This window comes from Manihot esculenta, chromosome 8, assembly GCF_001659605.2.
Source record: "Manihot esculenta cultivar AM560-2 chromosome 8, M.esculenta_v8, whole genome shotgun sequence".
NCBI lineage: Eukaryota > Viridiplantae > Streptophyta > Magnoliopsida > Malpighiales > Euphorbiaceae > Manihot > Manihot esculenta.
In genome coordinates this window covers 2,150,205-2,176,051 of record NC_035168.2, presented here as the reverse complement: position 1 = coordinate 2,176,051, position 25,847 = coordinate 2,150,205, and the positions used below count along the sequence as shown (strand labels likewise).

The 25,847-nt window shown below is 33.7% G+C and overlaps 3 protein-coding genes and 1 non-coding gene across 4 annotated transcripts; 2 read left to right on the top strand and 2 right to left on the bottom strand.

Annotated features, from left to right (window-relative positions):
* Positions 1 to 5,672: 5,672 nt before the first annotated feature.
* On the top strand, positions 5,673 to 8,954 carry LOC110620266 (trihelix transcription factor PTL). Its single transcript, XM_021763930.2, has 2 exons — positions 5,673 to 6,312; positions 7,298 to 8,954. Exons 1-2 carry the CDS (start codon positions 5,834 to 5,836, stop codon positions 8,547 to 8,549), a joined length of 1,731 nt encoding a protein of 576 aa, XP_021619622.1. The 5' UTR covers positions 5,673 to 5,833; the 3' UTR covers positions 8,550 to 8,954.
* Positions 8,955 to 10,505: 1,551 nt separating this feature from the next.
* On the top strand, positions 10,506 to 10,579 carry TRNAI-AAU. Its single transcript has one exon. It is a non-coding gene; the product is annotated as a tRNA-Ile (tRNA).
* A 1,807-nt stretch (positions 10,580 to 12,386) lies between these two features.
* Positions 12,387 to 14,917, bottom strand: LOC110621095 (fructose-bisphosphate aldolase 6, cytosolic). The gene is made up of 3 exons (XM_021765152.2): positions 14,759 to 14,917; positions 13,711 to 13,938; positions 12,387 to 13,483 (listed from the first exon to the last, which is right to left on the bottom strand). The coding sequence occupies exons 1-3, from the start codon at positions 14,784 to 14,786 to the stop codon at positions 12,663 to 12,665; spliced, it is 1,077 nt and encodes a 358-aa protein (XP_021620844.1). The 5' UTR covers positions 14,787 to 14,917; the 3' UTR covers positions 12,387 to 12,662.
* Positions 14,918 to 19,377: 4,460 nt separating this feature from the next.
* LOC110620718 lies at positions 19,378 to 22,364 on the bottom strand. The gene has a single exon (XM_021764541.2). It carries the CDS (start codon positions 21,408 to 21,410, stop codon positions 20,502 to 20,504), a length of 909 nt encoding a protein of 302 aa, XP_021620233.1. The 5' UTR covers positions 21,411 to 22,364; the 3' UTR covers positions 19,378 to 20,501.
* Between the last annotated feature and the right edge of the window lie 3,483 nt (positions 22,365 to 25,847).

Below are 25,847 nucleotides of genomic sequence, written 5' to 3'. Positions count from 1 at the left end.
TAAATTCAACAGATTAAAAAATAAAAAAATTTTAAGCTAAACATTTTGATTTCTTGATTTAGAGCAAAAATTAATAAATATAAAAAGGAATTAATTTAGTCAATAAAGAATTAATTTCAAGCTTTCTCCAATAACATTTTTAAAAAAATCTCTAATAGTCCAGATTGCAATTACAACGAAAGGAAATTGCACTGGTTAACTTTCATGACAGCAACTGTTATCTTACAACAAATTTCAATCTTAAACAGATGAAAAAAAAAAGAAAACTGTTAGTTGACATGCATTGCTAATTCAAATCATGAAAATAAATTACAGTAAAATAAAAAAGGTGACAATAAAAAGAGCTTCTTTTTTTTTTCTTTTCTCTTTCCCTAATTTCTTTTACTCTTTTGAATTCAACCACTTCTTGAGATTACACGTTTGAAATTAGGTAATACGGATGCTGCTGCAACAATAAATTAAGCCTACAAATTAAAAAAAAAAAAAGAAAAAAAAAAGCATCATTCTGATATGAAGGAATATATTTTCAAAATCGCTTGGAAAAACCCTTTTCTGTCCAGATTACTAAAATTTGCATTTTTTTTTTACTGATTTAATATCTCTTATAATATGTTTAAATTTGAAATTCACTGTTATAAAAAAAAATGTGGTTATAAAATTTAATTACATAAATTAATCATATAAACTAAAAAAGAAGTAGTTAATCAGACCAATGAGAGTATAAATATGAATTCATGCATGCATCCAGAATCCAATCAAAACCAATGATCAAATCAAGCTAAAACATGATAGAGGCCAGCTAGAGAGATGGACCCCAGCATGCCATATTTGTCAAAGACAAAGGCAATTCACAAGACCCACCTCATTGAAATGACCCAATCATTCAGTTTCTGATATTGCCACGTCAGGGTGGAAGTCCAGGGCAGGGGCATTGGTTGCAGCAGCACCTGATCAGCGTAGATTAAGGGCCACTCGTGCACTTGTTTTGTTTTCTTCTGTAGAAGAAGACACTGCATGGATGGAACGTTCTGCTACTTCAAAAGCAACCCATTAGCTCTGTCTCTCTCTTCTCTCTCACTCTCTGCAGCCACTGCTCGGCCCCAGACCCTCTCCCTCTGAAACATTCAGATTCTTCTTCCCTTTTCTTGATTTTATTAATAAACTCTTCTGCCTTTGCATTTGAACAAAACCATCATCTTTCTCTTTTTGTAATTTTCTCTTTCACATCATTCGCTTCTAAATCTCTTAGGTATGCTTTGTGTATAGGTTGAATCCAATGGTCAATACTCCATCTTACGTCCCTGTTAAGTCCATTGATTGTACAATACAAAGGCCAACAAGGCAAGTAACTCTAAGGGCAAACTTATTCTCTTATCCTTCTTAACAGATCTGCTCATCGCGAATATAGATTGGGTTTGAAATACCGAACTTAGAAAGCAGAAAAATAAAAGCTAAGGCTTTGTGGGGGGAGACAATGGCATGCCCTTTTCTTTTAAAGACTGTGTTAGAGAGTAAAGGAAACAGAGATGGAGAATAAAGAAATTGGTGTGTTTTTGTTCTACTTTTTTTTTTTTTTTCAATTTTATCTTTTTTATTAATTATATTAATTTTAGCATAATCTATTCATATATAATGTTAAAAATTCTATTCCATGCATGTAATGAAAAGATATGAAAATGTACATATAAAAATTATATATATAATTATATCAAGTTAGTAACGAAGTATTTCTTTTACTAATTAATTGAAGCTTAATAAGTATAAAATATTTTTTTATTTAAAATATTTATTTTCATAATTTAAAATAAAATATATTTATTAAAAATAATATTATTGTTTAAAATAGTATATACTTTTATCCTATTGGTAATAAATATAATAACTAAAGTGGATATTGCTTTTTCATACTAAAATATTTATAGGCTTCATATGCATATATATAATTATATCATGTAGATATTCATAAGCAGAACAAATTTTTTTTTTCCCTTAAATTGTTATTAAAAAGAAAAAGTTTAGTGCAAATCTTAATTGTTTCTTTTTTTAAATTAATTATTTCTTTTATTATATTATATATTTTAAATTTTATACAAAAATTTAATTTTTAATTAGCAACGCATATAAAATTATACTGATCAATTAAGAGTATAAAAAGTTAAAAATAAGCATATAAAATTTATAATTAAGATAATATTTTTTAAATATTTCATTAAAATTTAAAAACGTAAGCATTTTAACAAATTAAAAAAATATATTCATGCTTAATTAATAGCGTAAAAATATAATGGTCCCTAAAAGTTTATGCTCTACTTTTAGAGGGAAAGGCTCTGTGTTTTCTCCAAATTCCTTTGCTTTTTTTATCCTTCACCCCACTTTCTTAATAATTGCCTTTCGGTGGCCCCAGTAGCTCTTTCTTTTTATTTTTTTAATTTATTTTTCTATTTTTCTTTAAATAAATTACAAAGTTTTCAGATATAGTTGTAATTTCTCTAATTTTTAATTAGTTGATAGGTTTGGAAATTTTATTCCCCTTAGCATTTTTTTTTATTATAAGGAAATTGTTTGATATCTCTATCACATTCCATAGAATGTGGATCGTTGACTATTTTCAATTGGAGTTTAAATTTGTATAGATGAAGATTGATTCTTTACCTATAAAATTTAATAGTGCAGATGCGTTGATGATACAATATATTTTGTAAACTATGAGAATAACAATTGAAAGGATAATATTGCAGAAGAACATTCTATATGAGCAATAGATTTTAATTGTCTATATGTATATTTTTCTCATTTAAAACAATTGAGAGGGTCGTCATCGAAGCTCAATCTCTTAAAGAATCGGAATAAATTTCAAATACAATAATCTAAATATCAATAAAAAAAAGTTTTAGAGTATCAAAGGAATTTTATTGAAAAATATTAAACAGTAGTGATATAAGTACATGCACAGCAGCATGAGGGGAATAAAAATGCAGGTTAATTAATGTAAGACAGTCAAAAGCAGACCAAGCATGCACAATTCAAAAAACTATCTGTCTCAGACTCCAGCCAGTACAATAATACTCTGCTTCACTGTTCTTATGAAATGCCTAATTTAATCCAAAATAATTAAATATTTTTAAGTTTATTAAATAAAAAGAGTCTTCAAGCATATTTTAATATAGATTATTTATTATAAAAAAACGTTAATATGGCTATGTGGGGTATATATATTTATGATCTTGCAAAAAGTAGATTTAATGTCAATGCAAACTGTAATTTGATTTTTATCCAATGAACAAACTAAATTAAACCCATGATTTGTTTTCCAAAGGAATAATGATTATTACCAACTATATATTAGCCGTGCAAGAACCATAGGCTATGATTCATAATAATGAAGTTTAAGCCTTATATATAAATACAAATTATAATTATGATTCTAAAAAATATTTAAATTTTAAATTTCAAAAATTTTAATATTTTATTAATTACAATTTTATAATTATATGAACCACTATAAAGAAGCACTATGAACTTGGAAGCGCAAACGGCTAGTGGGCCTTAGCTACGGGGTAGCGGGGGAAAGTCGAAACGGCATGACGTTTAATAGTGAAAGAGGTGTGGGCGTATCCCCTTATTCCAATCTGAGGAGAGGGAAGAAGCCAAAAATGAGAGTCCCAGAGAGAGAGAGGAGCAAGGGACGGTCAAAAAGGTCGGATCCTAAACGACTGTACACGCGTCAGCAAAACAGATCCATCCGTACTCTATTTCGTCGTCTAGCCTTTAACCACGTGTCATCTCATTCATTAGCTTCTGTCCCTCTGCACTACGGGTATTCCGTATCCCTATTCTACATCTAGAGAAATTTGGAGTCGAATTCAATAATTCCTTGGGTTATAGTTTCATTTTGGATGATAGTAGATATTAATTGGTCGTTAAAATTATCATGATTTTAAATTTTACAAAAAAAAATTGAAATATGTTTTATTTTAAATTTTTTAGATTTTAATTTATAATTGGTTTTAATTAAATTTAATAATAAAAAAAATAATTATTTATATATATCAATAAATAAAAATGAATGAAATTACTAAAATAAAGCCGATTTCAGCATAAACAATTCAAACAAGGACATTCAATTACACTTCCCATTTTTTTACTCCCAATTTTATTAGCTTACCATCCAATTTTAGATTTACACTTCCGGTTCTTTCTCATTTGATAATAATTAATGTATTTAGATCGAGAGTTATTGAGTTTAAACAATAATTAGAATCATTTATATAAAAGAAAAACGTGTAATATTGTTTTTTATTTTATTTTTTTAAAAGCAAGAATATTGTTTTTTTATTATCAATAAGTGAGCACACTTTTTATAATTCATACCATCTGTACCACTCAAAATAAATTATATTTAAGGCCGAACCTTCAAAAAGAATATAGGTTCAAACCCATCAATTTCCTTATTGTGCGTCTCAGCTCAGTTAGAAAAATCAGTCTGGATAGACCTCATATGTGGGCCCATCTAAAAAGAGTATAGTTCAATGACGTGACAAAAGGAAGGAGGGTAGACCAAGTCACCTCACAACCCTGTCCGCATGCGCACTGTGAAACAGCTCGGCCCAAATTTACCCAAACAATTTTTGAACTCACTTTCCACTTGGTCTAAAATGGTTAACCTAAGTTATTTAGTAGTTTTATATTAATTATTATATATAATTCGATAATTACAAACTAACAGCTCAAGCAAGCAGCTGAATTTAAAACTGACCTAAATAACTTTTGGACTCACTTTCAACTTGGTCTAAAATGGGTAACCCAAGCTAACAATTGATTCTTACACTCTCCCCTATTAAATTTTGCGACGTCCTCGTCGCAAGTAAATTGGATACAATTAATAACCAGGACCGAACCCTTGAGTATTGTGGTTCGCTAGTACCTTGGTGGTTTTACCTCGTCTCTCACGAATAGCCATTTCCTTGCAGGTTCACCTCGTCTCTCACGGATAACCCTTTCCTTATAGGTCTACTAGCTCTGTACAATTTATCTGATTCAGGGCGACTCTGATACCAATTGAAACAGTCTGGTCCAAACTGACCCAAATAATTTTTGGATCCACTTTCTACTTGATCCAAAATGATCAACCCAAATTATTTAGTAATTTCGTGCTAACTATTATATACAATTCAGAATTACCGTAATTTTGAGATGTGGGATGCGTACAAAATAACCGTCTTGCATAAGGAGATATTTTGATACATCCGTACGTATAAACCCGTTGCAAAAACAGATGGCATGATAAGAAAAAAAAATAAAAAGAGAGTAATGTTTTTTCTCTCCAAATTTATACAATCACCATAAAGTTTATTTTTTGAATATCAAAATATTACTACTAAACATAGAAATTACAATAAAAATTAAGTCTAGAAATTCTATTACATCCCACATAAAGATTTGTTTGTTCTTTCAGTGGTTTGAATATCATCGATCGCAAGAGCAAAGCTTTTAGGGCTTGAAACAGAAAGTGTTATTAACAAAAAAAAACTCAGGAAAATGGCTTATTTATCACTTGTGCTTTATACTTGATACAGATTCATTTGAGCTCAAAGCTATACGTAGTTAGCCAAACTTAAGCACACACAGACATGGGACCATTGTCCTGTGCATAAATTCGAGCTTTTTCGTGGACGACACGATCCGAGTCTGCCGCTATCCCTTTCTTTCTTTCTCTTTCGCTTTCTCCTTCTCTATCCCTCTCTCTCTCTCTCGCAAAGACTTTATCTTTCTTGTTTGGCTGCTTTTTTTTTTCCTTCTTTCCTTCTCTTTCTTTCTTTACTTCTAGATTCAAATGGAGATGGAAGATCACAATCACCATAATCAGTATAGCATAGATCTCAGGCAATTTATCAGCGGGAGGCCTACCCATTTCCCTGCAATCCCACAGCAGCCACCAGCTGAGTGCTTCTCTGCTGCCCACAGGAATCTGCCACCACAGAGCCACCACTATGATATGATGATGCTGATGCCTCGGGTTGGTGGTTTACACGAGTTTCACTCCGATTCTACTCCTGCTGCCTGTGTCCCTCCACCTGTTGCGGCTGTTGTTACTACCGCTAATAGTGCTAATAACACTGTCGCTGCTGCTGCTGCTGCTGCTACATCTACGCTGAGTGGGTTAGAAGCTGATGCAGGCTCCTTTGGTGGTGATGGTGGTACTGGAAGATGGCCTCGACAAGAGACTTTAACACTTCTTGAGATCAGATCTCGTCTTGACTCCAAGTTTAAGGAAGCTAATCAAAAGGGTCCCTTGTGGGATGAGGTTTCTAGGTATTATATTATGTTACCCTAACTGAAATTTTTGTTGCCCCAAAAAAAAAAACACTAAAATTTTGTTGTCCTTTTGTTCCTTCTTCTTCTTAATTCCTTCATCTTCTTAATTCCTTCATCTTTTCTTTTAAATTTTTGGGTTTTTCTAGGCCGAGGTTTTGCAACTCCTCCCCCCTTTTTCCCCTTCTTTTCTTTTTGTTAATTACTAAATGTTGCTTCATTCTGACATGGGGAGACAAGATTTTAACAAAGCTCGTATGCCCTGCAAATTGTATTTCGGAAACCTTCTTCTTTCATTCCTTACTTTTGTTATTTATTTATTTATTTATTGCCTGTTGATGGCAATAATGGAGGATGGAGTTGTTTGTTCTGAATACTAAGAAGACGCAACCAAATTGTATGTGGCTTTTTGTTGGAAAAAAAAAAAGTAACTCGTCATTGTGCGTCTCCTTTGCTGCTGCCTGAAAAACCTTTTGAAGCAAATTTGGCTTATAGTTTTTTTTACAAAGAAAATGACTGCTCAATCACAGACTCAGATGGTATTTTCTTCTCAGCTTCGTTTTTGTGATTTCGTGTTTGAAAAATGGCTAATAGGCTTGTATATGGATCCATTTCTGACTCGTTTTTCCATTTTGAAAATGTGTACCTTTCTTTCTGGTGCAAGTTTCGCTGGCTTTTTTCCTATAAAATGGCTAAGCTTTTGAATGATTAGTTACCCATCTGCTATTACGAAGCTCCCTCGTAAGCCTTATCTTGGTTTAGCAATTTGAATAGTCGCATTCTAAATTAGACCAACTGCAGCTACTCAACAACAAAAGAATATGAACCTAGACAGCTCTAGCAAAGCTCTCGTTATCACATGAACTTTATGGAGTTGTTTACATATTAATCTAGGGTTCTTCTCGATCTATCATATCTTCTTTTTCTTCTCTCTATTTTCATTATATTTTTGTCACTTTCTTTTTATTTTTATTTTAATGTACAGGATTATGTCTGAGGAGCACGGGTACCAGAGAAGTGGCAAGAAATGCAGGGAAAAGTTTGAGAACTTGTACAAGTACTACAAGAAAACTAAGGAAGGAAAGGCAGGAAGACAAGATGGTAAGCATTATAGATTCTTTAGGCAACTTGAAGCTCTCTATGGAGAGACAAGCAATCCTGCCTCAATCCCAGAAACCCAATTTGTTGGAAATAATCTTAGATTTCACACTGGTGCCAACATCTCTACTCCAGCAAACCAGGAGATCCTTCACTCTCAAAAGCTTTGTGATAGTCTTAGCCTCTCCAACTCCTCCGAATTCGATACTTCTTATTCTGAGGACAATGATCTAAGTACGGCTACATTAGTGGAGAATGATTCAACGGAAAAGAGGAGGAAAAGAAGAGATGGAAAGAGCTGGAAGGCAAAGATAAAAGACTTTATCGATTCGCAGATGAAGAAGCTAATTGATAGGCAAGAGGCATGGTTGGAGAAATTGACAAAGACCCTCGAGCAAAAGGAGCAAGAGAGAATTTTCAGAGAGGAAGAATGGAGGAAACAAGAAGCTGCAAGGATAGATAGAGAACAAAAGTTTTGGGCTAAGGAGCGAGCCTGGATCGAGGCTCGGGATGCTGCTTTAATGGAAGCTCTGCGTAAATTAACAGGAAGAGATGCAAATGATTCGTCTCCTGAAGATCTAATAAGGGCTGAGATTCGAAATCAAAGCGAAAATGGGTTTGAAAATAGAAGCGAAACAGCACACAACAGTCTCAAATGTGAAAGCTGGACAGAAGCTGAATGTACAAGACTAATGCAATTGAGAAGCAACATGGAATCAAGGTTTCAGCAAAGCGGGTGCATGGAGGAGGAAGCTTTATGGGAGGAAGTAGCAGCGAAGATGGCTTGTATAGGCTACGAAAGGTGTCCATTAATGTGCAAGGAGAAATGGGAGAGCATCAACAATCATACAAGGAAAATCAAGGAAGGTAACAGTAAGAAACGAAAAGAGAATTCAAGAGGCTCTTGTTACTTCCAAAGCAATGAGTCCATGTACAACCCTGGAGGAGCTTACTGCGAGATCAGAGAACAAGAGCCAGAAACAGTGAGGCTTCAAGCAAACGGAGGTTCATCTCCAGTAAATTCTAATGCTGGAAATGCGGTGAGTGATAACTGCTTTCGATTCTTGATGGCCGATGGTGGGGAGAATTTGTGGGAGAATTATGGGTTGAAGCTTAGTAAAGGAGATCAAAATCAGTAAGCCATAACTCTCACTGACAGTTTGTTTAGTTGGTCTACTAAACAGGCCAGGATCCATTGAGACGATGATGTGAAGGTGAGAAATTGACTTGTTAAAAAAGAGGTACAGGAATTGACACAGATGGGACCTGATTGCAGTCTGTTATAAGCGAAGGAGAGCTGACTTAGGATTTATATATTGGGATTGGTGTTTATCGTTTAATGGGTCTTATTGAGAATATGGAGATCATTTAAGACTGAAAAAAAAAATAATGGGTTTTTATCTTTTTCATGAGGAGGAGGAAGAAGAAGGGGTTGGATTGTTGCTAGCTGATTGTAGTATTGAGCTCTCATCCTAACAATTTTCCTTGAGTTCTCCAATTTGTTCTAAAATTTTCCTTGTGCATGCAACTGCAATATTCAGGTAGTCGATCTTCTTCCATGGATGCTCCAATTCGTTTATATATTTTTCAAGGTGATAATCTTTAATTCCACTAAATAACCATACTTTTCATCTGTACCTACAAATGAACGATTTGCAAATCTCAGAGAATTTCAAATGAAAAAAGCAAACTTGGCTTTTGATTTCAAGAACAAAAAAAATGAGCAAAGAATAAAAATATCGTTTTTTGCAAGATAGCATTTAGGCTTTTAGTACAGATGATGGCAGTAATAGCTGTGTGCAGGAATCCAAAAAATTTACAGAGTTTAAGCCTCTCCGTGACATGAATCTCTATTCCACATTAGGGTTGTTAACAGGAAATCTCTGCCTGAAATAAAAAGTATTTTTAGTACTCTTTAGACATGCACAGGAAAAATACTATTAAGACAGTTAATTTTTCTTTTTTCTATAAATATCTCAAATTTTTAATAAATCAACTGCATCGATCCTGATGACCACCTACCCACAAATTATAATACCACCACCACTAAACAGAACTGTCCTTCCATCTGCAAGAAGCAAAGTTGGAAAATAAATATGCTTCTTTGATGCTTTTCATGACTTGTCCCTTCAATCCTCGGGTCTTTGAACTACGACAACCTTCTACGATTGGAGACAATCAAAATCAAACCCTCGTCCATTAGATCAGTGAAACAGTAATGGTTTTTGCTGGGGATATAAACCTTGACCTAGCTAGCTAGATCATAGAACTTCACCCATCATCTTGATATAGCCCTAGCTGCTAGTTTTGTTAAAGCAAATGGGTCGCAAAAAAGGCTTGAACTTTCTTGAACATAATTGACAAAAGAAAAGATAGAGATTGATGCAGGCTGAAGAGGAACCTCTTGTTCTTCAATAACAAACATGATGGTACCAGACAATACTTAGAAAAGAAAAATCAGAAACAGATCCAAATCCACAAGAAACTGTGTAATGGTGGTGTCATATGTTAGTCACAGATAAAGGACTTTGTTCCGTACTGAAGGAAAGAGTAAAGGAAGCTTCCCGTCAGAAGAAGCCAAAGAAAGGCGAGACATTTTAGTCACTATCAGCAGCAAAAGTACTATTAGTCTCTTCGCTTATTCAGCTTTCTTGCTTTCTTTTTCTCTCTTTTTTTCCTGTGTTTTGAAGCTAAGCTTATTACTTGCTTGTTCCAATGCCTAGTGTCAGTTTTAGTCATTGGTACTGTTAATTAAAGGAAAGTATATTACATGACAATTATGGGAAAGAATTGAAAATTTAAAGCATACACAGCTTTTAGGTTTTTGATGACAGTGGAGATTGGCTGGTGGTGGTGGTGCATGTGGAAGAGGAGGTGGAGGAGTAGTAGTGGTGGATGGAGCCATTTAGGTTTGATGTGACAAGTTACTGAGCTCCAAGCCAAATAATAATAATAAACTGCCATGTGTTGTTGCTTCCCTACTTGGCTATAATTGGCAAGTCCAGCTTTATATAATACAGTTTTTAAACCGGAAATGGCTTCCTCAGATTATAATGCCCGTTAATAATTTTTACCACTCGCAAAAGGACACGGCTGGCCTATTAGCTCAGCTGGTTAGAGCGTCGTGCTAATAACGCGAAGGTCGCAGGTTCGATCCCTGCATGGGCCATTTTTCTGTGCGCTTTTCACAATATTTTTCTATTTTTCCTGTGCATTTAGCTGTTCGGCTTCATTTGGATTTGAGTTGCCGCCCCGAGTATATTAGAGTTTGGCTACATAAACATGGGAAGCTAAAGTGACACTGTAACATGTGAAAAATGACGAATCTACATGTAAAACTGTCTTCTTTTTCTTAATCAAAGATAAACTTCATCGGCTTTTCATATGGGCAGCCCAAATTTGAAAGAAAGCATGGCAGCCTGCTCTAGCCAGACCTAGTACATAGCAGCCCATCCAAAGCTCGGGAGGAAATTCTTGGAGAACGAAGCTCTCCTGTTACATCCGCGCCACCGTCGTCTGCTTTACTGCAGCCAGGAGAGGAAGTTAAAGGAGAACTGTCATCATACATCTCATCTTAAGAGAAAAAAACCCCCTAAGTAGCAGGAGACGTTCCTCCAGCTTGTCCCACAAAAAAATCATTGAAATAGAGCTGCTAGAAATCGACTAATCCAGGTAAAGCAGCATGGTGGGAAGGCAGAGTCCGCATTGACATCTCAATGTCCTATAGTGATATTCAGCCAAATACGCAGGCTAACACTTAACATCCTAGGGGTACCTTCTCCTCAAGTAAACAACTTGCTTCCCAAAAAAATTCCTTCTTTTTAAAACTACATAATTATTTTTTTTTTTCTAAAAAATCAACTGGCGTATAAATCGTTCAATAATTCTCGTTACGGGACAAAGGAGGCCAACTGCAGTAAAAAAAAAAAGGGCAAGAACACTGAAAAGAAAGGAAGAAAAAAAAAAAAAAAGTAAACTTAGAAACACAGAAAATTATCTTCCACTACTAGTATAATTTTCATGTATTGGTTCTAGAGAAAATAAAACATAATTCTATAATTCAGGCATCATGATGCAATTGAAGTAGCAAATTTTTTGGGTGTCTATTATTTTGGAAAGCATTATATTAGGTAAATTATAGAGTGCATTTTGTGTATATCCGTAGCCGTGCATTTTTATTTATGAAAATTTTATTTATTTTTTATTTAAATTATAGACGGCGGAATTCACCTATTGCGAGTAAGGATATATATGTGCTAAATGCATTTGACACTTTACTCATTACATTAATAAATTTACACCGTCTCGCTTGCATTTTTTTTTTGTCAACTAGCATTTAAAAATATTTTAATTGAAAAATATTTTTAAAAAAAGAAACTTATTTCTCAATATTTTATTGTATGATAAAAAAACATATATATATACTTTTCTTTTGTCAAATTCTTTTAAATACTCCAAACATTTAGAAAATGTATAAATATTTTTTTAGAAAAACATTTTCTGTGAAACAAAGAAATCTTTAACATTGGGCTTTACATTGCACTTGCAAATTTAAACTGCGTCTAATTTAAACCATACATTTCTTTTAGCCTTAAAATCATTCCCTTAGTCCATTTCCACTATCAACACCAACCAAAACACAGCTAACCAGAAAGCCGCAACCCTTTGAAAGCTCGCATGCCTTGCCCTTTCATTTTAGAGCTGGCACTCCCAGAAAGTGTCGCATTCATAGCACACAGAGATTGCCTATACAATCATAGCATGCATGATTCTCGTGAGGTTGTTTCCGGAAACATACGCCCCCCATCTCCAAACACACTGCAATGTTGTCGGTGACAGCACTGAACTGGGTATGATTTTCCAGGGCTGGGTTTCTGACTAAGCTCCACAGTTAATTGTAGTTGCTGCACAAAGAGAATTGTATACTCTCTCGGCTAATGAAATCTTTTGCGATAAAATAAAGCGCACATAATTCATAAAGAAAAGAAACAAGTTCATAGACTCCATGTTTACATCAGAAAACCGGATCATTGAACCTCCACAAAAAAGTAGGATAAATAAATAGAAAACAGTTTCCCCCCAGACTGTCCAAAACCATTCAAACTCAATATTTCTTCATGCTTTTATTATGCTACTTCATCCTAGTAAATCTGATCAGCGACTTTAAAGGAAGAAGGAAAAAAAAAAAAAAAAACTAAGCCTGAGATGTGCCAGCCTATTACTCCTCATCACTTCCAACGCACCGAGACCATTTAGTATTTGTAGTCCTTCACGTGGAGGCTCTCTGAAGCACCCTCACCAAGAGTAGCATCACCCTTGTAAGTTCCAAGAGTTGCCTCTGAGTTGGCCTTGCACCTGACAATAAATGAATCTTGAGCCTTCTTCACATTCTCCTCCTTGCCAGCCCAGGCCTTGAGGGTACTCTGTTGAAGGGCACGTCCAAAGGAGAAGGATAAAGACCATGGCTTCTTGGTCTTAAGCTTGTTCATGGCATTGAGGTTGAGGGTAGCCTCCTCCTCACTCTGGCCTCCAGACAAGAACACAATAGCAGGGACTGCCGCAGGCACAGTGCGTTGGAGGGCACGGACTGTGTACTCCGCAATCACCTCAGGTGCAACCTTTTTGGATTCTGATCCTGGGGTCACCATATTGGGCTTCAAAAGAGTTCCCTCAAGCAAGACGTGATGATCATTGAGAGCTTTGTAGCATGCAGCAAGAACCCGCTCAGTGACCTCAGCACACTTGTTAATGTCATGAGGTCCATCAACCAAGATCTCAGGCTCCACAATAGGGACCAAACCATTCTCCTGGCAAATGATGGCATATCTGGCCAATCCATTGGCATTCTCGTTGATGGCAAGCTGAGATGGCTCATTGGGGCCAATCTTGAGTACAGCACGCCATTTGGCAAAGCGAGCACCAGCTTCATAGTATTTTTGGCATCGCTGTGCAAGGCCATCAAGACCCTGGGTTGTAGTCTCACCATTGGTACCAGCAAGCTCAACGGTACCCTTGTCGACTTTAATACCAGGGAGGACACCACCTTCCTTCAAGATGTCAACAAAAGGCTTGCCTAAACAAAATAGCGTTCAAGTCAGCTTTGAAGGGAAAAGAAGTCATGGTTTAACAATAAAAAGGGCATACTTCACGGAGAATAGAAAGAATAGAAAAAATAATAATAATAAATAAATAAATAATGAAAACAATAACAGCAACACAGATGAAAAATTGATTTTAGGATGAAAATAACTTCCAGAATGAATATAATCAAAACTTATCCTCAAACCTAATTAACAATACCTGATTTCGACTTCTGGTACAGGGTTTCTTCAAACAGAATCACACCGCTGAGATATTGGAGGGCACCAGGGGTGGTGAAGAGAAGTTCGCGAAGAGCCCTTCTGTTGTCCTCAACATTCTCAACGTTGATGCTGGCTAGACGCTTGCCAATGGTGCCAGTAGACTCGTCAGCAGCAAGGATGCCCTTTCCAGGGGTGCCAATATAGGCAGCATTGGCAATGAGTTCGTCTGCAAAGAGAAAATTTTTATAAGATACTATGTTCGATTCATATGTGTAAATTCCCAAAACCCACCAAAACACCAATTCCAGCGTGCAAACCAATGACATGAATGCTTATAAAAAACAACAGTGAAAATAATTTAACAGCAGATAAACTATCATGCATGCACAATTCAGAAATCATCTAAAACATTTAGGGAAATTTGGGGATGAATTTAGTCACTCATATTTCATTCCATATAAACACAATAAGAAATCATCAAAATTCACATATAATAAATCTAACTAAAGCATTAATCACATGATATTGTTTCCTTTGTTCAGCAGTAGCTGGACGCGCTCATAACTCGACGACAATAACCATTCATCAAACTCCATATCTTTCCCACAAAAAAATTAATTCGAAATTGGCACAGCACAAAACTAGTGAGTTCATCAATCAAACTGTTTTTGAGATCCTTTTGTTCAACTACTGATCTTCATAAAGCAAACTATATGGAGACAGATCTGGTAGTCCAGATCAAATACGAAGCTCATTAGAGAAATTACAGCAAACAAACAGATTTGATTCGACCAGAAGTAAGAAGAAGAATCAGATATAATGAAAACACAGACAAATAATCACGGAAAAGAAAGCTTTAGCATCACCAATTAACAACAGATCCGAAAAATAATGTGAAAATGAAAACGATCGGATAAGAGAAAACACAGATCTAATCAAATAAAAAAAAGCTGAGACAAGATCTAAGGAGAAAAGAGAGAGAATCCACCGGAATCTAACCAAACAAGCTTAAAAGACGAGAGAATAGAAAAAGAAGGAGAGATTACCGGCGTATTTGCCCTTGAAGCAAGACATGGTTGAATAGCAGAGACTGAGGTAGAGAATTCTAGAAAGGGTTTTTCAAAGATGAGAAAAAGCGAGGGGTATTAGGGGGGGTTTTATCTGAGAACAGAGTGCGGGGATAGTTATTAAAAAAAAACATTAAAATTCAAAATTATAATAAAAAATTAAAATTAAAAAAAAAAAAAAAAAAAAAAAAGTAGGTGAAGATTGAGAGGGTTAGGGCATCGATGCTTGCTTTTGCCGTTTTCTGTACGTAACGGGATGCCGCCGTTGAAGATCACGTTCATCTTTGGCGGTTTCCCTTTCTTTTTACTCTTTTGCCCTTTTCCCTCTTCTCGGCCCACTGTTTACTACCCCTCGACCCATTGGATTTTTCAAAAATCAAATTACTTTTTACTCCCTAAGTGTATTGCTAATGATGATTTTGTTATTTAATTTTAAAAACTCAACTAAAAAAATTTTAAATTTTTAGGTAGTGCTCAGATTTTATTTATTTAATTTTTTTTAAAACTTTTTATAAAATTAAAATCTTTATTTCCTTAGTTACTTTCTGAACTTAATTAAATTCCTTATTAAAAAATAAATTTTTCGATAAATTATTTAAAATCCAAACCAATCTTAAATTTTCTAATTTTTCAATTTTATTTTTATTGCCATTAATTTTACTTAAATAACTATTTACATTTTCATCACTCCATTTTGTAATTAATTATGATTTCATTTTTATATTTCTCTTTTTATCTCTTTATTTGTCTTTCTATTTTTATATTTTTTTTCTTTTAAATAGAAAAAAATCAAAAGTAAAACTAGTTGATAAAATTATACTTAAAAAAATAAAATATAGATATGTAAAGACTATGTTGTTATTTATCTTTACATATATCTTTATGTAATTTACATTTTCTTCTCATATGCATCACATTCGAATCAAATTATATATATCAATAAAGGACTTTTTGGAAATTTTTATTAGAGTATATAAACACTAATTAATAAAAAAATTAATAATATTAATTTTTATGGCATTTATCATAATTTTAGTTGGAATGATATTTATTGATTCATTAAACACATATACCTATAATTAAATTTTTATAAATCCTATTTTGGGCCTCAGTTTGGGCTCACCAGAAGGGTAAAAATGGGAAATCAGTACGTAGCAAAACCTCCTGCCGTGAAAACTTGAGTCAAAACGTGATGAAACCCAGATGGCAAGTAGGGTCCACTTCAAGGAGTCATGACAGCGGTAGGGTTTTGGTTTCAGATGGGGACTCGACCTAGAAACCGATAGCGACCGAAACCGCCGGGTTAGGTCGTGGTTTTAAGAAACGGTCACCTCTAATTTTACCGGTTTTATTTCGGCTCGGTTTTCGAGTGGTCTGCCTTGGTGCCAACTGCCCACAAATTGGCCCTTCCCTGCTGCTTTCCAACCCTTTTCTTTTATTATTTTAAAAAGAAATAACTTTTTGTGCATCTTTTTTTTTAGTCATGTTATGAATGTGATCTGATATGGATCCTTTTTGATGTTTCGAGATAATTTTAAATTAAAAAATAAATTATTCTGATTGTAAAGTTATAATTAACTTTAAAAAATATATTTAATTTAATTAAAAGTAATATGATCAATTTACTTGTAAAATTAATTTTGTTTTATTTTTTTTAATAATAAGTTCATGAAGAAATTTCTATGATGTTTTGATATCCAATTTCGATTTTGTTTTGGTATTTTCGCGAGTGTCTTTGACATTTGGAGCTGTCTCTTGACAAAAATCATGCACAGGTGGATGGTCTCTATAAAGGCTAATTCTAAATCGCAGTTAATAGTTTTAATTCAAAATTTTGAAAAATTTAAATTTATGGATAGAGTTTTATTTATTTGAATTTTTTAATTTGATAAAGTTAATAACTTTTTTTATTTTATACAATTAATGTAATTCAAAAATAAATTGAAATGATTAATTTCAACATAAATTTACATTCAATTTAGAAAGTTTAATTTTAATCAATTCATTTTTAATTTATTCTCAATCTAATTTCAATTTTAAAAAAATAATTTTAATTTGGATTTGAACATTATAATTTATTTAGTAATACCCATTATATATATTTAATTATTATATACAAGGAAAGTCCAATCAAAATAGAAGAAATGTAAAAGCCTCTTCTAGTGACAAAGCTTTTACTTTTGATTTTTCAAAAATTTATAACTTTCAAGACATGAATTCTTATTTTTGGACAATTCTTGCAGATACTTCTTGCTCTTATAAATACAATATTTCTAAAGTCTGACTGCCGCTATTAAAACTTTTTTTTTTTTTAAATATTCAACTTTACCATTCCTATACTTATTGAAAATAATTTAATTTGAAAATTCCAATTTAAACTTAATTTAGCTTAAATATTTAATTTTATGACTAATTTTCTTGATTCATCTACTTAGTCTAAAAAGTAAAAAAGCTCAATTTTTTTCTGATAAAATTAATTATCTTAAATTCGTCCAAAAATTAAGAATACTATTTTTTTTAAAAAAAATTCTTTCCTTGTTTTAACTTGGTAACAGTTCCATTTACAAATACAAGCACCAGACCAAATCTCCAGCCACACAAGAAGAGCCGCTACCCAATGCGTATTGAAATCATTAAGCACTATTAATTATAGATCACATATTTAATATCTAATTTTTTTTTAATAAAAAACAACCAAAATAATTAGTTATATTCTAGCAATAAGTTGAATAAAAGTAGAGAAGCAACCAAAATCAAAATATTATGTGGTTCATAAGCCCACTTGCAAACACCATATACAAGCCCATTTGGTTTTAGAATTTGTTGGATTCTAGTTCAATTAAAATCCTAGCCCAACATTCATAATGCTCCAAATAATTTTTCTATGATTTTATCAATAAGTTTCAATTTTAATAATATTAAAAATTATTAAAATAAAGTACTTTGCTCTAAGTGAAAAAAAAAAAAAAAGAAAGAAATTAAGGCTAATACTAGTACAACAATTTAACACTTTTAGAGAGAAGAAAGAGGTAAAAAGTGTCAAAAATCGTTTTGTGCAATGGAATGAGCCGTTTATCTCACCGTCTCCTCTAATCGTGATAATGGTAGATCTGTTTTAGTATACTTTTGTAAATCTGTTGCTTTTATTATGAGACTGATTTATCAGATATACTTTATTTGAGTTTGTGGTCGCAATCCTCATTTTTATGGCCAGTGTTTTTAGAGGTAACAATAGTTAGTTCTGTTGGCGCTAGAGCTTTGTTTGTTCTTTAACGATTGCTTCATAGTTAATGGAGACTACAACTGCCATGGGCCAATTTCCTCTTTAATGATGGCTTCTTCTTTCATGCTGGCTATTTGGTTGAGATATTTTTCCAGATTGCATGTAATTTTTGGTCTTTGATTGTGGCTTGTCTATGTCTAGTTTGTTATTCGGTGTATTTTGTTATTTGTACTACATTTTTCACCTTTATTATTTTTTAGATTGGCGAGTGTTGGATTTCCGATTGATATTTTTCAATTTGTGCGGTCGGATGGTGGTTTTGGTAGTCTTAAACAGTGTGCACGGTACTATATGCGGTCGGTAGATAGTTTATGAATTGGGCTAAATTTTTAAGTGCTATGCTGAATTTTTTTATTGTGAATCTAAATTTTATATAGTCTTTTTTATCGTTGTACTGTGAGTTTAGCCTATTTAACTCATGATAAAATATAAGCTTAATTATATTGTTAAAATAAAAAATTAACACTCTTATAATAAATCAATTGGATAAAAAAAAGCAGAATGTTTGTGTCAACTTATAATCTTATCAAACATCTCAATTTTTTTTTAATTGATTTTCTTTTATCTTCTGATTTTAAGGAAGTTATAGTTAAAATTGATTTAGATTTCAAAAGACTTTATAATTATTAAAAATTTTATGATCGTTAAAAATTTTAGAGTTATTAAAAATTTTATAATCGTTAAAGATTTTATTTATAAAATTTAAATCTAATATTAAATATGACCGTTATGATTTTATTATATTATTTTAAAATTTTTATAACCGCTTATAACGGTCATTTTTTTCACTATAAATAACCTCCATCTTTATGCTTTTATTTTTTTATTTTATTTTCTATTCTATGTATTTCCTGCTAGATTATAAATTTGAAATAAATTTATCAAACGTCTCAAAATTTTTTTTATTGATTATTCTTATCTCTAATTTCAAGGAAGTCATAGTTAAAAATGAAAATCAACAGATTAATTAATTGAAATTATTTTAAAAAAAATTAAATCTTATTTTTTAATGTGCAAATCAAAAAAATTCCCCCTTGAATTTAATTTTTGCTAAATTTTTTTAAAATTAAATATTTACAATAATTTTTTAAATTACAATTTAAATAATAACTTTTAAAGAGATATAAGTTAATTTTTGAGATGTATTTCTATTAACAAAATAGTCATTATCATGGAGTATAAGAGATTCAGGTTATAAACTTTCTTAATTCTATTCCCTAAAAATTTAAAGATAAAGGAAAAGAATTTAATAAAATTTTAATCATCATTATCCCAGCATAGAAGAGAATTTAGTCTTTCGAAGCATAGGGAAAAAAGTGGAGGGAAGTTAAGTACATGAACGCCAAACCAGCAACTCAGAAACACCTGGCAAAGGTGCATGCGGCACCCTGTAGTTGGCTACAGTGTTAATATAACACAGCTTTCAAAACCCATAAATCTCTGAAACCCACCAATAATGGAATCTTCTTTTTTTTTTCTTCGGTGGTTAATTTGATTTTCTCTGTGATTTGAACTCAAAGCTTTGCAGATCTAGAAACTGAATCAAGTGTCACTGAAAAGCTCATTGCTTCACAATACTTCTGCTCTGCTACAATTTCTGATTTCATTTCATGCCACTGACAACAGACATTATAGTCCTTCAACGGTGAATGCAAACCAAAAAAAGACACAATTTTTTTGGTCCTTCTCATTGCAAAGCTTGGAAAAAGGCTTTCACTCCTCATGACATGCCTTGGGTGTATTATTACAATGTTGCATTCACTTTCTGCACCCAAAAAGAGGGAACTTTTGTCTCCCTGTTGCTTACAAACGACTCAAAGTTCAACAAACTCTCTTTTTTTTTTTCAAAAAAAAAAATATTTATGGGTATTGGTAATTTGAATTAATAACGAAAATAACCGACACTTTGGGAATAAAAGACAGGTTCTCTTCTCATCTGCTATGAAATGGTGGCCAACACCATGTTCAAACAGAGTCAAGCTAAAGACTAGAAAACAAAATTAGACAAGTCACATATCTCACCACACAGCATCAACAACTAAAGACAAGCATTCAATGATCCTCTGTAAAGACTGTTGAAATTCGAGGGATGATCATGAATTTGTGTAATAGCAAAACATTATGAAAATGCACATTACAAATGAAGAAGATTCATTAGGGAGGGAAAATAATTGAAGTTTACTCTCAAAAGAGTTATTTTTGCTAATATGTATCTCTCAATAAAGAATATCATAAATTGAAACCTTAGTGTTCTTCTCCCGACACAAACGCAGAGAAAGACCACATAATTCATATATAGAAGATGTTTCAATGTTTAATGTACAATTGAATATCCACAACTTGTAAACGTTTCCCCTTGCTTCTAGTTAACCATATTTCTCTATAATAAGACAATAAACAATATAAAACCTTGTAAAGGAGAGACAAAAAAGAAAGGAATCATCCAGGATTCTTACAGGCACAGATCAACAAGGAGAACTCTGCCCTATCTTGTCCCTTCTGGCTGGAGTTATTCTCCTCCAGCCATAGCCTGCTGTCCAATCCACTTCTTGTCCTGAACATGAACACAGCATTTCCAGAAGATTCTTTAAAGAACCAGTCATGCAAATCCCACATCATATCTACCAATAATCCATCCAAGAAAATTGTCTGATTCCCTCTAAAATTCCACCTCAATCTCTTCGCTTGAAATATCATCTTATTATCAATGCACACAGATAATACAGGATTCTTCGATCCCTCGTCGTCTCCGATGCACTTGATTAATATATCATGAGCCTTTCCAGATTCGCTGAACTTTGTCTTGGTTGAATAAATAGCATTGCCCGAGAAATGCTCACTTCGAGAAACCATAAAGGATTTCAAAGTTGGTGTTTTTGTAAAAAGGCCATCTTCCAGGGAAGCTGCTGCTTCTTCCATATCTCCAAGGAGTAAGGCAAGTTCTGAATCCACCAAAACCACCACGTAAAACCCACTGATCGGCTCAGGTCCGGTGTCGTAATAAGCAGAAGAAAGATCCCAGAAAACTTTAATCTTTGAATTGCAAGATTGGAATGTCTTGGAGCCTTTGGTTTTTGGAAGGTGGTGAAAATTGGCATTGAATTTTGAAGGAATTGAAACGGAGTCGCTGATATTAATGGAAAGGCCTTGGCTTAGCAGCTTGTTGCACCATGTGAGGGCGATCCAGAGGCTTTTCTGGGATAAAAGTTTTTTATATATACAAGTAACTGCATTGGGAATCGACGGTGACTGCTCAGGGGAAAGATAGGGCTGATTTGACAGGCCTGAGCAATATGAATCTGATACTTTAATGGCATGTTCACTATAACAAGTAGCTAAACTCCTCATTTGCAGAGAAATCTGAGAAAAAGATGACAGATTGAAGATATATATGTATATATACTTTTTCACTTGAAACTATATTATTGAGAGGAGGAAGAAGAAGAGGCACCCCTTTCTTTGCCTATTGTGGAAGAAAGTGAAAAAAAAGGACTTGCTATGCTATTCAAGAAGCTGAGAAGATTGAAGGTGACAAAAGAAGGCTGCTCTTCTCCTATTCTCTCTATCTCTCCGTGTTCCCATGTGAAACTGCCCTTATTAATTTCCTAGCATAACAGTAGACAACAATTAGAAACCTTGTTTCATGGACGCTTCAATCCAAGCATTAATTACGATTCTCACTTATAAATGACCCCAAATCTCCTCCTTTCTCTAGCCCTTTATCTCTTTTCCGCTATTATTACGCTAACTTAACGTGATTAAGTGTTAAAGAAATATAACTATCTAAATTCGAGTTTCTATATCTTTTTTCTTTTTTTCATTGAAGATAAAATTTCATTCATTAACAAAATGTGTTAAGCCCAACAATATAAATTAGGCATAGCTTACAACAGAAAAAAAATAAATAAAAGCCTGAATAAAAAAACCCAGCCCAAGAACCAAGAAGGGGAATCCTAACAGAAACCAGAACTTGCACGGCTGCCGCAACTACCTCCGGTCCGGGAACACTAGCGTCAACAAGCCTTTGAAATCACCCAACAAAGCATAAGTTTCTCTGAAAAAGACTCAAAAATAGTTAGGCAAGATAAAGCTTGTCTTTAGTTGCTTAATTTTCTCTGAAAAAGACCCAACAAATCAGAGCAAATTTGCTTAATTTTTTTTTTTTAATTTCTACAAGTAGATAATGAAGGGGTAAATTAGATAGGAGAAGATAAAGCCAAAAGCAGGAGATCTTGATAGATATATTTACTAATGGGTAGACTTTGGACACAATAGGATAATGTAGAGAGGTGGGCTGAAGCTGAAGGTGATGGTGATGAATTGATGATAGTGATTTTGGACCCACAAAATAAAGAATGGCCCTTTGGAATCACCTACTACAACTAAACAAGACAGATCATCATAGTTTCATGAATAACAAACCCCATTGTTCTTTCAAATAAATTAGTGCTCGCTGCTCAGTCTCACTTGCAAATAAATCTCAATCCCTTTTAAATTTTAATAAAGTTAGAAAAAAGACAAAAGGAAGGGTTTTTTCTTTTGCATTATTAAAGCTTTTCAAATCTTAGTTGTGTACTTGCATCTATTTGTTAACACTTAAAATATAGAAGAGATCCAATTGGCACCAATATTATAAAGCAAGCACGTAAATACAGGGAGATGCCACATGTAATGGGTTGTTGTTGGTCAAATTCCCACATAAATTTTTGGGTTTTGAGTAGGAGAGACTAGTGAAGTTAGTTTTTTTGAGAAGAAATGAAGAATTTCTCATTGATGATCAAAAAATGATTACAGAATATGCAACCCGTCAATCTAAACTTCTACTATTTATACAGCTTTTAACTAATCCAGAATCTTCTATTCTAACTAACTATTAAAACAGAATTGGCGCTAAATTTTGTTCATAAATTAAACAGCTATTTTGAAACACTTCATTGCCAAGTAACTTGAGAGAAATTAGTTGTAACTCCTTTGGAGAGAAGTCCACTTGAGAGAAGTACGTTGCAACTGTAAAATAACTGCAAATAAGCTCTGGAAGTTGCTGGAAGCTACTGGAATTGCTGTCATTGCCAAAGCTGCTGTTTATATATTAACAACAGCCCCCCCTCAAGCTTGGGATGGAAAAATATGAACCATTCCTAGCTTGGAAACAAGAAATTTGAATGCAGCAGCAGGAAGAACCTTGGTAAACATATCTGCTATCTGAAATTTTGATGGAACATGAGAAGTAGTGATGAATCCAGCTTTTAATTTCTCTCTAACAATATGGCAGTCAATATCCAAGTGTTTTGTTCTCTCATGAAACACTGGATTTGCCGCAATATGCATGGCAGCAAGATTATCACATTTCAAAGGAATTGGCAAGTGTAAAGGGACTTGAAGTTCCTGTAAAACGTAACTAATCCACTGAAGTTCACAAACTGTAGTTGCCATTGATCTATATTCTGCTTCAGCAGATGATCTGCTAACAGTTGCTTGTTTCTTAGTTTTCCAAGAAACTAAAGAATCTCCAAGAAACACACAATAGCCTGTAACCGACTTCCGGGTTATGGTGCATGTGGCCCAATCTGCATCACAATATGCAGTTAACTGAAAACTTGATTCAACTGGATAATAGAGACCACGTGATAGTGTCCCTTTGAGGTACTTTAGTAAATGTAGTGCTGATTTCAAATGATCAGAACAAGGGCTCTGCATAAATTGTGTAAGCTGTTGAACACCTTGAGCTATATCAGGCCTTGTTAAACTCAAATAAATCAACCTGCCAACTAGCCTTCTATACATTTCTGGATTGTCAATTGGAGCCCCCATTTCAGGAACAAGTTTCAAGCCTTGTAGTAAAGGTGTACAAACAGCTTTGCAATCTAACATATCAGCCTCAGAAAGCATATCAGTAATGAACTTTTTCTGGGAAATAAACATGCCATGCTGTGATCTTGCAATCTCAATTCCAAGAAAAAACTTTGCTGAACCAAGATCTTTTATAGTAAAAGTCTTGTCTAGAAACTGTTTGACATCATCAATTAAATGTTCATTTGGTCCAGTCAACAATATATCATCAACATAGACCAATAACGCCAGAAATTGATCTCCATTACCTTTGGTAAACAAGCAATTATCATGAGTGGACTGCACAAAGCCAATTTCTGCTATAGTAGCAGTAAACATTTTGTTCCATTGTCTGCCTGCTTGTTTCAGGCCATAAAGGGACTTATTAAGCTTACAATACTGACCCGGCAAAGCTTTAGCATAACCCTCCGGTGGCACCATATATATTTCTTCATCAAGCTCACCATGAAGATAAGCATTGTTAACATCAAGTTGATGTAAATGCCAGTTTAAGCTTGTACAAACAGCAAGTAATAGTCTGACAGTTACTAACTTTGCCACTGGAGAATAAGTTTCTGTGTAATCAAGTCCCAACAACTGTGTAAATCCTTTGGCCACTAACCTGGCTTTGAATTTATCAATTGATCCATCTGGCTTGTACTTAATTCTGTATACCCATTTGCTACCAATAGGTTTCTTGTTTTTAGGTAAGGCAGACATTGTCCAAGTTTTATTTTTCTCCAGGGCATCAAGTTCCAGGTGCATGGCATTGATCCAATTAATTTCTTTTGCAGCTTGCTTGTAAGAACAAGGTTCCTGGATTTGAGATATTTGTGCCTGAAAAGCATTATAAGAAGTGGAAAAAATAATATGGGAAGGATAAGCGTCAGCAGAATTTACAGAAGTAAAGGCCACATTGCTGTTGGATATATTGGAAGGAACAATGAAATCAGTTAACCATTTTGGTGTTTGTTTTACTCTTGTGCTTCTCCTAACTGGTTGGGATAGTGAAGACTCAGGCATAGTAATTTCTGTAGATAAAGGTTCTAACTCAATATTTGGTTCAACAGGAGTTGAATTATGTATTGGTGATGACAAACCCATGGATGGGGTTGGAGAAGACAAGGATATATCAGAGATGTTTGCATTGGGAATTTGATCTGTAAGAGGATTGAAAGAAGGTTCAATAGGAATAGAGGAAGAATGTATAGCTATTTCATCTACTATACATTCAGGCAAACAAAAGTCTGTAACAGATGAAGGGTTAGTGAGATGAAAGGGAAACACATTTTCATGAAATCTAACATCTCTGGAAATGTAAATTTGTTTGGTATGAAGATTATATAGTTTGTATCCTTTCTGTTGTGGACCATAGCCCAATAAGACACTTGGTAGACCTCTGACAGAAAATTTTGTTTTGCCAGGAGACAAATTTGTGGCAAAACATAAACATCCTATAACTCTCAGATAATCAAGTTTGGGTTTATGACCATGAACTAACTCATATGGACTTTTCCATTTTAAAATTTATGATGGTAGTCTATTAATCAAATGTGTGGCAGTTAAAAGAGTTTCTGACCAAAAATGTGAAGGAAACTTGGATTGAAACATTAAGGACCTTGCCACTTGTAGCAAATGCTTGTGTTTCCTTTCAACAACTCCATTTTGCTGTGGAGTATATACGCATGTCCTTTGGTGTCTAATACCTTTAGAACTAAATAAGGAAAAACAGTCATTGTTTAAGAATTCAGAACCATTATCTGTTCTGACAGTTTTGACATGAGTTTTGAATTGATTTTCAATATGAGCAAGGAAATGGGTTAACACAGAAGGTACTTGAGTTTTGGAATTTAACATATAGGTCCAAGTGAACCTGGAATGATCATCAACAATGGTGAACATATAATATGCACCTGTCACAGATTTAATTCTATATGGTCCCCATAGATCCATATG